The sequence below is a fragment of the Sparassis crispa genome, assembly GCF_003851025.1.
Source record: "Sparassis crispa DNA, contig_000007F, whole genome shotgun sequence".
Classification (NCBI taxonomy): Eukaryota; Fungi; Basidiomycota; class Agaricomycetes; order Polyporales; family Sparassidaceae; genus Sparassis; species Sparassis crispa.
Window position 1 is genome coordinate 1729679 of NW_020939754.1, and position 12010 is coordinate 1741688.

Below are 12010 nucleotides of genomic sequence, written 5' to 3' on the forward strand. Positions count from 1 at the left end.
GCCAATCTGGGTCGGTGAAATCTGAAGGCAAACATACGCACGACGAGACAGGCAAGGCTGTTAATTAAATGTATTGTATGAGTACGTCCTCAGTGAGAAATTGTGAGGCGTATGGTGGATATGGAGATTGCGGCTCGGCTCCTCAACGCTAACCACCTCCAGCAACTTGAATTGGGCATAGGGTCTGAGACACGAAATTGCGTCCTAGGCTCGTTAACCAGCCTCTACTATCGTTACCTCAGTAATGCAATTGCGATTGCATCTCTGTCACCGTTCCTTCAAATCGGGCCCGTTTTCCTTCGAACCTCTTTGGATCAAATATACAACATATAAGCTACCTTCTGTGTGACTGCCAATTTTTTTCCTGATGTTGTGCGACTCCAAGACCGAACGCAGTGAAGAGACTGATTTGCACGCAAGAGCGCCGAATCGGTCACAGATCGTCACGCTTGCCGACGTGCCGTTCCCTTGTTCTCCCTCTAGTCGGAGTTTTAAATGGCACATTTCACTGTCACGCCTAAGTCCTCCAAACTTGCAATTCAGAAACTTCGCACTCTTCCCCTCCGAGTTTGACTCCCAAGTTGCACAGCCAAGGTATTTGGGACTGTGCACATCTATTGCATATTTTTTTGTGATTTTTAGTGCAGCAAAATGCGGCAAAACGGCGAAATTGCATAACTAGACCAGATTGCAGTACTGGGGTAACGATAGTAGTAGATAGGAAGAAGGAGTCGTTCCTCTCTATAGAATTGCGTCCGTCGATTGTCTGCGAATGCGTGAGTGAGTACTGTGCGCTGTGATTAGCGTCCCTTGATAATCGTTGAGCTTATATGCATTTAAGCAGCATCCTCTCGTATCCGTATATGAAGCGGAATATCGAGCACGTAAGAGGCCATATCCACCCACCTGTCTCTCTTCGCACTCACGTATCTCATGACATTTAGGCGGAAGTAGACAATGACTTTACAATGACATATACACTATCAAGCAGACCAAGCGACGAGTACAGCTGAGCAAAAGCCTTCACGTGTAAAAGCCATCGTATGAGATCGGTTGTGAAGTTGAAGCGTTTTCTTCCACTTAATCCTCATTTCCACAGATCACGTCTTATTCTTACACCGCAATTCGAGCGACATACACGCGGAGGGGCCTACTTGTACAAATGCTGGACGACAAACATAATTGCGGAGGTGTTCACAAACCACAGCGAGACCGTTTACCACTTCTCGTGGGCAGGACGAACTAAAACAAATGAGTCGACTACGCAGAATCGACAGCACGACGGAGCACTCACGGTCGAGCTCCCAGGTCCAGGCGGAATTGTCTTGATTGGCAAGGTAGAGATAGGCCTGGCGAAAGACCAAGCCATGTTAGAGGATGATGGAAAGAGCAGTTGAAGCCATTACCTTGCCAATGCTCTCGGGGTCCAACCTGACATTCGCGTTTTCCCTGTACTCTTTCAGGGCAGCCGGGTCAGTTAATCGTCCCGCGCTGCGATCAGTGAGAATTCCTATAACGGGACGTCATACACCACGAGCGAACCAAAGAGGCCGTCCACTTACCTCCGTCAATAATCGACTGAAGGATGCGAAGAGCAAGAATCAGAATCCAGAGTGGGCGTTAACGCATTAACGACTTACGTGGGCGACCTGCAGGATCGCATGTAAAGATTAATTGGCTGCAATGCAGATATAAACCGATGCTACTCGCATGAATGTTCTGCTTTCCGAATTCCTTGTTCAAACTCTGGCTGAGAGCGCGCAGAGCAAACTTCCCGGCAGCAAACGCACTCGTCGTCACATTACCTCTCCAGCTGGCCGTGGCGCCGGTGAACAGCAGCGTCCCACGCTTCCCAAGCTCGTCTACTTCATTCTGCTTGAAGATTGATAGGACCTGGTGGGAGAACGCCCATGGCCCGACGATGGTACTGTCGATCACGGATTGCACCTCTTGTTCAGTGATGTCAAGGAAGGGCTTCCAAACTCCGGTGCCGGCGTTCCAGAGGGCGACACGAATCTCGTGCTTCGCAGGAGATGGCCATTTATACGCCTTAATGACTTGGAAAACATCGGTGATGGCAGCCCACGAATACTCCTGCACAGGAAAGGATGCGGCCTGCACAGCATCAGAGTGCGCGGTTAGTGAGATGGCTACCAGTATGGAAGAACACGCACTTCGCCACCCTCTTGTTTGAGGACCTTGGCAGCTTTATCCAAGTGCCCAGCGTTCCGCGCAATCAAGGCAACGCGATATCCTGCCTTGGAGAAGACACGGCTACACGATGATGGCCATCAGTCATCCTGTAGCATATGCAGTCCACAGGAGGTAATTACGCCGTCGCAAATCCAGTTCCTGACCAGATATCAGGTAATATTAGCGATCACAGTTTCGACACATTGGCTGAGAGACATACCCGTGGCGTTGCCGATTCCTGCAATCACGATAACAGGGCGAATGGATCCGGACATGTTGGATGTAAAGAGTCGCTACACAAATGCAAACTGTGAATATTTATTGGGATCTGTGGGTGGATTCGACGTCCGGGGTAAGATGGTGCTCCTGTCAAACGTTACGCTACGCTAGCTTTATACCCGACGCCGCGAAGGCGAAGGTCGGCGTCACCGAGGCCGCAAACCTCGGGAACAAAGAGAGGTCGATCGCTTCGTCAGCATGAGATTGATAACGTCGAATACGCCAGCTAGGGGCAAGCTTTCGCAAACTTCTCCAGGATCAACTCATTATGAGGACGCAGTGGCGCGATGGTCAGCGGACAGACAGCCCGCGCTTGATTTATTATTACCAATCAAAGTTCGACCACGTATACATGGCGTGTCAATGTACAACGAATGCAGCTTGTACAGTACAGTACAGTTCTTATACGACAGCAGAAAACATGATTGCGTGAAGCGTCCGAGGACTCCGAATATGCGTAACAGGCCAAATCTGCTCGCCGAATCGGGAATGGCCCGAGTTCAGAGCAGAGACTGCATGCAAGCCTGCGAACCAGCTCACCTATGTAGATCACGCGGAAGCTTTGGGGAGAATTACTGTTATAATACACTTGGAAGTTCCTGGTAGCCGCTTGGGACTTTGGTGTCGTCGAGCGGCCGCGACCACTTCTCTGCAAACATGATCAGTCGAACTCAATTCACTGAAACAGGGTGAGAAACGAACCTGGACATGCTAAGAAGTAGTCGTTCATGGCGCTGACAAATCGTTCTTGATACTCATGTGGAGGCACCACGGTTACTTCTTTCCCAGCACTCAGGCCCTGCTTGGCTTTGTACTCGAGCGTTTTCGCAAACGTATAGCTACCTGAAAGTAGGTTTTAGCAGTATGCTCTCTTACGGAAAAGAAGAATCATACCTATAGTGTCCACAAGACCGCAAGCAATCTGTTTGCGTTCTTCATTGATCCCAACGAGCAAGCTAAAGCGCAATATAACGTGAAACCTGCGACAGACAGGACTCAATATATAGACGCACGAATAGTCCATGACGTTACTTCGTGCCAGGAAGTCGCAATCTGCCTTGATTGCTTCTTGAAAGACGACTTTGGAATGAGGGTGCACAAGGGTCAAAGCCCGTCGTTGGCCTGCAGATTCTAATTATTTACCACCAAGTCTCCGTTGTGGCAGGTAGACGTACCTTCGATCCATTCGCCATCAAATAGTGTCTTAGAGCCAGTACTTGCTGAGGCTTTGACTTTTCGACCCTGGATGCCTTTCAGGTCAAAGGTCTTGACAATATTCTGGTCATAGAACAGGTTTTCCATGACTAACAAATCGGCCTTTGCTTGCGTTGTACCACTTTCAAGGTTTCTGATCTCTACGGTGAAAAATCCTAGGAGCTTAGCAAGTACGGTGGGTTTACTAGCAGTCGCATCCATGTATCGGAAGTATGAAGGCCCAAGGTCAATCAGCACCTGGCTGTGGTAAAATATGTCAATAGCACCGAGAAAAAAGAACAGACATGACTCACAGATCAGCGACATTCCACGCATTGACCAAAGTCTTGATGATGAACTGATCGTCTGTAGTCTTCCAGAAATTCGACTTACTCTTGCCACCTTCGGCCGCCCAATTCTCGCTCCGAGACAAACTTCTCAAGAACATGTCTTCGATCCCACACCGCCGGCGGAGCGCATCAAACTGTTTTGCGTAATAGACGGTACAGCTGAATCGGAGCCGCTTGCCAATCGTCCAGTCATACTTGATATGAGGTCGTTCATCGATGGCGGGCGAGTCGACCACAAGCAAAGCGTGACGGGCCGGGTGTGGAGGTGGTTGTGGCGCATCGCCCGACTTCAGCATAAGGCGCATGGCGTTGGTGAGAGTATTTGTGAGTGACATTGCCAGAGATGTTTGCACAGTCTGCATGTGATCTGTAAAGGGATGCATATTTTTCTCGGGATGATCCTGTGCTGAGCTGCTTGCACCTTTGGGTGGTACTGGTGGAGGAGTTGCAGAACTACTGCTGCTTACAACCCCGACTGTGCCTTGGCTATCGCTGGATATAATTGAAGATGATTTGCCCCGCCGGATATTAGTCTCTAGAAAGCTTGAAGTGGTAACTGGCGTGGTATCGGATGTCGCTGCAGAACTATGCCAAGATGCTGCGAGATTCGTGCTGGTCTCTAGATCGTGCAGAATTTTTCCCGCAGCTTCGACAGCCTCCGACATCTCACTGACGTTACCCTCAGCACCCTGCATCGATAGCTCTACTTCAGGTTTCGCGTACGCAGAGGACGGTACAGGGTGGTCAGGCTTTGTATTCGAGAAAGCAGCAACAAATTTGGATCCAGATGGGCTCCCCTGACCATCGGCAAAGCCCTTGCTATGTCGAAGGACCTCACGAAGGGACATCAAGGACGTTGGATCCTTAGGATGTTCCTTGCGACTGATGACTGCAGAATAAGCTTCTGGCTCCTGCCACATAACACCTTCTTCATCAGGGTCTAGCTGAGGAACAGAGCCACTGATAAGACGTTTCAACGAGGCGCCTCCAGTACTGAAGAAGGATGGTCTGGCGTCAGCTGGAGTCGAAGGCAGGACTGGCACGCCTAAGCGGCCAGGTGCAGACATGTTAGCCAATTCCTGAAGGTAATCCTGCGAACTGAGCGTCCCAAATCATAAGCCCCATCATGCACACGCAGAAGAAGTGAAGTAAAAATGCATACCTTAGCGTGAAGGCTATGATGCTCCCCCAGTCATTCTCTCTGACAATAATATTCCCGCCAGGCACAGCATGGCAGCCGGTCTTCCACCACTCGGGTTCAGACAATGAGGGTGGGCCACTCAGAGCTGAACCCTTTGGAAGGTGAGATGAGTGTTTGTGCTCCCATGCAGCAAGACGTCTTGATGCCCCTCGAGCAGCTGTCAGGAATGAACGACGCACATCGTTCAGGGCGGACGAGGACGTTCTTGACAACTCAAGGTAGAGAGCCTGCTCAGTCCGCTGAAACGAATGCCGCAGGCCAGAGAGCAGATGTATGGAGTCGGGCCCTTGGGATTGCGAAGAGCCGGTAGAAAAGGATGACACGGAATTGGAAGCGGAACCTGCAGGGGCAGTTGCATGTACGGACGGGGTGTGATTCCCGGAACCAGAAGCATTCTGGTTCGACTGCGTGATAGGCGGTATCGCACCAGATGAGAGACGTCGTGGATGACTCTTAGGAGTCGCCAGGTGTGCATCATCAAATTCGTAGGCATCATCACTTGAAGGTAGTCGCGGAAGGGCTTTGTGGAGAGGGTGATCGTCGTCGTGGAAGAAGTTCTCCTCCTGCCAAAAATTATGAGTATTCAGCTATTTCATGAAAAGCAACTCACAAGTTTGTCCATGTGTTCGGATAGGCCCTGCCACCAATTCATAATCTCTCGTCGTAAAGTCCGTCTATCGTCTTCGCCAGATAACTCGAATCTCGACTGCTCTATCAGATCGGCACCTTCTGGGGCCTTCTCGACAATCTTGTGTCGGACGATCTGAAATCTTGGCACTCGAAGCTCAAAGGTATCCTCGATCGTCGTCTGTGAGAATGTGACCGTGCGCGATTTGTAGGAAAACTTGCGAAGGATAATCAATCTCATCGGGGAAATGGTATCTGTAGATGCGGGTTGAGAAGTTGTGTGTTCACATAGCGGTGTCCTGAAGGCACAGATAGTCGGTGAATAAATCAACAATTCCAGGTACTTGGCAAAGGAAAGCAAACTGTCACACAAAGAGGTTAGCGTCGAACACACTACAACTACAGAACCTACTATGTTCCGTCGAACATCTGCTCTTTTCGTGATTCTTTGCCGCAAATCGCACAAGCTTCCCACATCTGAATGGTCTCATCTCCTGTGGCAAAATTGCCGGTTGAACCGCCACGACGTCCGACAGCTGCAACGATCCGCACCCCGCCATGTATCCACCGGGAATCATGATCGCCACGCTTAAAATGACAGTCGGGGTTATCGCACGCATCTTCTGCATCAATGCACATCTGTATTATCTTCTCTCCGAGTGCCTCGTCCGCACCAATATCGCGGCCGTAGTACCGATAGGTGATCCACTTTCTCCAGGTGCCGCAATATCCAGGCCGCGCAGAAGTTTGCAGCGCGGAAGACGTCGAAGTTCCAGATGAGCCCAGCATCGGGGCTGCCGAAACTGTAAGGGGGAGAGGGATGTGTTGCGAGTACAACACCGATAGCCCCTGGTGTCGCACAAATCCTGGCGTGCCAGTCATGCCTTGCGCCAGTGTCTCCTTGCCTTCCCAGCCGAGGATGCTCGATAGTGCAGCCTTCTCGTCGCCCGTCAGTTTACGTGTCGGATCTGCGGTCTCTTTCTTCGCCAGACTAACGAGCACACTCGGCACAGCGAACTTGAGGCCTGGAGAGGTCGACAAGAGGTCTTTGCACCGTTCGATATGCTTGACTATGGACGTGAACTCCGGCTGCTTTGGAGGGCCACTCTCGCCCGATGCCTGCGGTGGTACGGTGGACATGAACGAAAAATGCCGTTGCCGTGGAGTTACGCCGTCGTCGGACGTAGTGGAGAGTGAGGGTGCGGCATGCTTGTGCATCAAGGGAAGTTCCAGAGAGCCACGACGAACCAGAGAAGGGCCTACGTTAGCGGCCCGCGTAAGCAGATGCTCCGTCTTCTTGGAGAAGAAAGACCATAGGCCCGACGTAAAGGTGGAATCGTGTTTCGCCCTGCCCTTGACTTCTTGCGGCGACTTCGGCCCTGCAGGAAACGGGACTGTTGCAGCGGTGGGGAAAGAGGGCTTCGGGAAATTTAGTTCCACGTGTGAATTGAAGAGGACGTGCTGCTCGAGCACGAGCGAGAGGTACATGAATATAGATAGACGTAGGACCTTGCACAGCGACTCGTGTTGAACGGGCGATACGGTACCTCGAAACCGGAATGTTCCTCCTACGATCTGCACAGGGTCTTCATCTTCTGCATCTGCTGATACTGAGGCACAAATATATGTGACCGTGCATCTAACGTACCTTCCCATTCGTCCAGACCATAGAGCACACGACCAGGCGTGTCGTCACCATCCGTCGGAAGGGTGAACACGTCGTTCACAAACAGACAGGCAGTTCCAGCACGCACGACATGAAACTCCCGTTCTTGCACGGCAGTGGGAGAACTGAAAGCGTCAACAGTGAGCAACAGATGCCTCGCTGGAGGTTTGGGCGAGGGCGGGAATGGTTTCGAGACTGCCTCGCGAAGATGGGAAAGCGCTGCCTCGCGATTATTACCGGCATGAAGTCGAGGAAAAGCCTTGACCGTCTCGCTCGACGCCAAACGGACGCAGCCTGGTTCCAGGTCGTTCGTCTGTTCCTTCTCCGCGTCCCTCTCATCGATTCTTCGCTTGCTGTTACGTTCGACACACTCTCTTTTCTCCTGCTCCCTTCTTCTTTGCCTCGCCTTCTGCCTTGCCGTGCGTGACCGCTTGATACCAGTTAACCAACCACCTCGTGAAATATCCGCACCGAGTTCATGAAGTGCATCTTGTAGCGCATTTGCCCATACCTCGCGCTCGCCGGTAAATTCTCCCTCTTCCTTCAATGAATTCCGGATGAATTTGTGTAGATGAGCACTCGCAACAAGCGTCAGAGTCGTCAAATTCGGAATCCGCGACGGCACGTCTGGAAGCGGTTTCTCGAAAGCCATATCTTAGCTGCTATCAAATAAAGGCTGCAGAGATCCGAGAGTGGAAGCGATTTGCATGGAAGTCACAGGTCAAGCTTAAGCCAGAGAAATAGGTGGTGTTGTGCCGACCGGTCTCAATGAGGCATTCATCCGCACTGCGTCATGATGCATGATGGCTAGGATCCGGATCAAAACTCTAAGTTAATCGACGTCGAAGTCGCGATTCAGGATATATCTCAGACAGCGCTCTCAGGTGTAAAGGGTACACTAGTCTACAAGCACCATGCTGTACTGTAGCGTCATTTACATTACCATCACATTTCGCCACATTCTGAGAAGAGGAAACAGAAGGATGAGTAAATAATGGCTGTCCGACAGACATATCCACCTACCAACAATCTTCACCGCTAGCTTTGGTCTGTTGTTTGGGCCAGTGGGGACATTCTCAATTTTGCGCAGAGTGAGCATTCCATCTATGACTTTACCAAAGACGACATGCTTTCCATCCAGGAAGTCACACTTGGCCGTCGTGACGAAGAACTGCACAATCAAGGTTTGATTAGACACATCCAACTAAGGGACTCAGTATATCTACCTGACAACCATTTGTGTTTGCTCCTGAATTTGCCTGCCTCGCTCAATGAGAAATGCACCATTACCTGAGAGACGGGGAAATACCATTGATAGGAGTCCAGGCCCTGTGTGTTTCTCTTGGAAATTCTCATCCTAATACGCCATTCAAAGATTAGGAAAATCATAAATGTTGAGTTAGAGGGATTGGGAATGCATGGTAACTGCACTCCAGTCGAATGGCAAGATGGCATAGAATATACGTACAGGAAACTTGTCCCCGTAAATCGAAAAGGACCCAGTTCCATCTCCCTTGATGAAGTCACCACCTTGTCACACATCGCATAAGACATAGACACGACCATGTAGCAAGAAACATTGGTCTCACCTTGACACATGAAATTAGGAACACTGCATCAAGACATGCTGAGAACGAAACAGGTATCACGGTGCGTAAAAAGCTTACACTCTGTTCAAAAGCTTGTTAGAAAGCATGGGCTAAATTATCACAGCAACAGCCATGATAACTTACCGATGGAACGTCGCATTTTTGTACCCCTGCGGCCGCGAATTCACTCTGGTATCCCGGTTAGTCGGCAGTCATCGGAGAGCGTGTCAAACAGACCTCAAGAAGGAAAAAACAATCACCTGTACTCTCCTGTGCAGAGTTGTCTGAAGTTCTCTGCGGTTCTGTTAGAGACGTGATCTCAGTGAACGTCTGGGAGTAACGACCTGAGACTCACTTTGGGACGATGTCGCTGAACAGTTCCATTTTCAACCGCCCTGCGGGTGTCTCTCCGATGTTGACATCCATAAAAACGATAGGGCGTGTCGACGACATAGCAGCGCAGAAAAACAGAGAATGATATTTCCTGCTCGAAACTGGCCTACTTGCTTAAGGTGAAGGCGAAGAACCCCAAAAAGGCAATTATGCGGACTTGTCCAAGAGGACAAATAAACGCAAATACTTCTTCAAGGTCTCTCTCGTCTTTCTTCTCATCTTGTCAACGTCAAAGACTTCCGAAGATGTCTTACTTCCTCCCCCACCTGGGCAGTGGCTGGCATGTTGACGAAGCAATCAAATCTGAGGAAGACCGTATAGTGGTGATCCGCTTCGGGCACGACTGGGACGGCCAGTGCATGACAATGGACGAGACGCTCTACTCCGTCGCGGAGAAGGTGCAGAACTTCGCCGTCATCTACCTCGTCGACATCACCGAGGTACCGGACTTCAACAAGGTGCGTGGAATTCATTCCCCGGCCGTGTGGCGTGCTGATAGTGGTGCAGATGTACGAGCTGTACGATCCATGTACGGTCATGTTCTTCTATCGGTATGTGAAGTTCGGTGCATGTGATGGCGCACAGCTCACCCTGCGTATGCCAGCAACAAGCACATCATGATCGATCTGGGCACTGGTAACAACAATAAGATGTATGTCTGCAGATGTTGTCGGACTGATCATGTGTCACTTACCTCTGTTTCTGGTGGTTAGTAACTGGGCTATGGATAACAAGCAAGAGGTCAGTGTTATTACTGATTAATTTGCACCGACATCGACTGACGCATCGCGTTGGTAGTTGATTGACATCATTGAGACAGTGTATCGCGGTGCGTCCAAGGGTCGTGGTCTTGTCGTTTCTCCCAAAGGTGCGTGGTATCAACCGATATAATGATGCCGCTCATAAGCTTCTCTTCTTAGATTATTCGACTCGTTACAGATACTGAGCATTGGACGGTTCTTTTTTCATTTTCTTAACATATGACTGGTGTGTATCAATGAAACTTTGATTTTATCTGATGTTTACCCCACAAAATTATGTAACGGAGCAGTAGAAGACAACAGGTCTGGAAAATACCACTTCACTTCGCCCACCGACAATTCTCAGACCGATCGCGTTGACTTGGGATGCTATGTAGTGAGCCTTCTATGCTCTCTTCCAGACTCCCTGATAATCCCCATAAACGCTCATGAGCACGAGGATAACATCACACTGTCACCACTTGAAACAGCGCGTATTACGCGCGTAGGAGGGTCGTTCGCGTCCCAGCTGGCCTTGTTTATCCGTGCACTATTACTCCACCCAACTGCGATCAACTCCGCAAAGCTGTGCCCGAGGCGATGCAGGTTGCCTCCACCTAACCTGTACTACGCGAGGCTCTGAGCGATCACCTGCCTGCTGGCCACAACCACTCGTGATGGTACCAACAGCGCCCGCGCACTGACGCCCGCGTTCTCGCCGATATCAATTTCCTCCGACCTAGGCTCGGCATGCTAGAAGTGTAGCACGGGAACTGTTTGTACGTCTGGCTAGAGGTCTCTTTCCAGTCTTTCTGTGTGCAAGCTCGTGTCGTGTAAGTACAGCGCCAATCGGCGCGCGCGCTGTTTGCGTTTCCGCTTCTTTCATTCCGCCGAAATAAATTTCAACGATCTCGATGTGAGAAACAATGTGAGGCAGGCCATTTCGTCCATGCGTATCACACGGCATAACCTTGAGATCCCGGGGTGGACGGAGAGGGTTTGAGAGCGTCTGCATTCCATCTGTGGAGGCTCTCCGGTAGATATTTCGCCGGTTGTGATTCGCAGGTGGTGCAGCGAGCGCTTTCTTTATGTCGAAGGCTCCGGTCTGGCGACCCTATGACAGACAACATTAGGCAGCAGCGCGCTGCGGAGGACCAGGAGAGCCTGTAAAGTTGAAAGTGCAGTGCGCCCTCCCAATCGTGACCATTGGCCGACATGCATTGACTTGGAGCTGTCGAGCTCTACTGCGTTTGACCGGCCAGCGGGATGCAGCGCGATCGTCGCAAAGAGCGCCGAGCGAGGACGACGGGTAGACGAGAGCATGAAACGTAGGTCTGTCCAACGAGGAAAAATCAGGCACAGTGAGAAAACTCGAACCAGAGAGTCTGCTAGGCACGAGACTGAAGTCGACGGGCAGGTACCCAATGAACGTGGGCGAACAGTGCGGACAGGTTTTGCGTGCGACGCAGGGAAGCGTGCAAATATTTATTGGGCAGTTTAGTCTCGTGGCCGAGTCTCCGTTCATTCGGCGCATGGGGTATCGACGAGAACTGCGGGGCGTTAGCTGCGAGTTCCTCCGCGTGTGTGTCCGGTCGACAGAAGCTAATCTAGTCCGAAAAGCCGAGAGGAAGACCAGAGGTCGTTTGCGCGTGAGGACCACCATCGATATTGTCACACGCGACGTGGGATGTGGACAAAGCGAACATGCGTCAACGGCGCGGATTGAGAGAAGTAACCATGGGAGGAAAGCCTTGGGCTTGCGCGTGGGACGTTTATAC

At 50.8% G+C, this 12010-nt stretch overlaps 4 protein-coding genes across 4 annotated transcripts; 1 reads left to right on the forward strand and 3 right to left on the reverse strand.

Moving 5' to 3' along the window:
* Positions 1-1216: 1216 nt before the first annotated feature.
* On the reverse strand, positions 1217-2468 carry SCP_0805810 (hypothetical protein; the record flags this gene model as incomplete). The annotated part of the gene is made up of 9 exons (XM_027761169.1): positions 1217-1242; positions 1295-1349; positions 1407-1510; positions 1563-1578; positions 1641-1649; positions 1711-2115; positions 2175-2274; positions 2334-2352; positions 2414-2468. The coding sequence occupies 9 exons, from the start codon at positions 2466-2468 to the stop codon at positions 1217-1219; spliced, it is 789 nt and encodes a 262-aa protein (XP_027616970.1).
* Positions 2469-3050: 582 nt separating this feature from the next.
* On the reverse strand, positions 3051-8162 carry SCP_0805820 (hypothetical protein; the record flags this gene model as incomplete). The annotated part of the gene is made up of 10 exons (XM_027761170.1): positions 3051-3121; positions 3175-3315; positions 3367-3428; positions 3486-3594; positions 3648-3928; positions 3981-5114; positions 5179-5780; positions 5828-6206; positions 6257-7445; positions 7493-8162. The coding sequence occupies 10 exons, from the start codon at positions 8160-8162 to the stop codon at positions 3051-3053; spliced, it is 4638 nt and encodes a 1545-aa protein (XP_027616971.1).
* A 293-nt stretch (positions 8163-8455) lies between these two features.
* Positions 8456-9552, reverse strand: SCP_0805830 (Peptidyl-prolyl cis-trans isomerase H; the record flags this gene model as incomplete). The annotated part of the gene is made up of 11 exons (XM_027761171.1): positions 8456-8472; positions 8534-8681; positions 8737-8769; positions 8820-8867; positions 8979-9040; positions 9100-9122; positions 9178-9191; positions 9244-9288; positions 9360-9401; positions 9455-9469; positions 9520-9552. 11 exons carry the CDS (start codon positions 9550-9552, stop codon positions 8456-8458), a joined length of 480 nt encoding a protein of 159 aa, XP_027616972.1.
* Positions 9553-9857: 305 nt separating this feature from the next.
* On the forward strand, positions 9858-10438 carry SCP_0805840 (Mitosis protein; the record flags this gene model as incomplete). The annotated part of the gene is made up of 6 exons (XM_027761172.1): positions 9858-9950; positions 10000-10043; positions 10097-10144; positions 10206-10233; positions 10291-10360; positions 10413-10438. 6 exons carry the CDS (start codon positions 9858-9860, stop codon positions 10436-10438), a joined length of 309 nt encoding a protein of 102 aa, XP_027616973.1.
* Positions 10439-12010: the final 1572 nt, after the last annotated feature.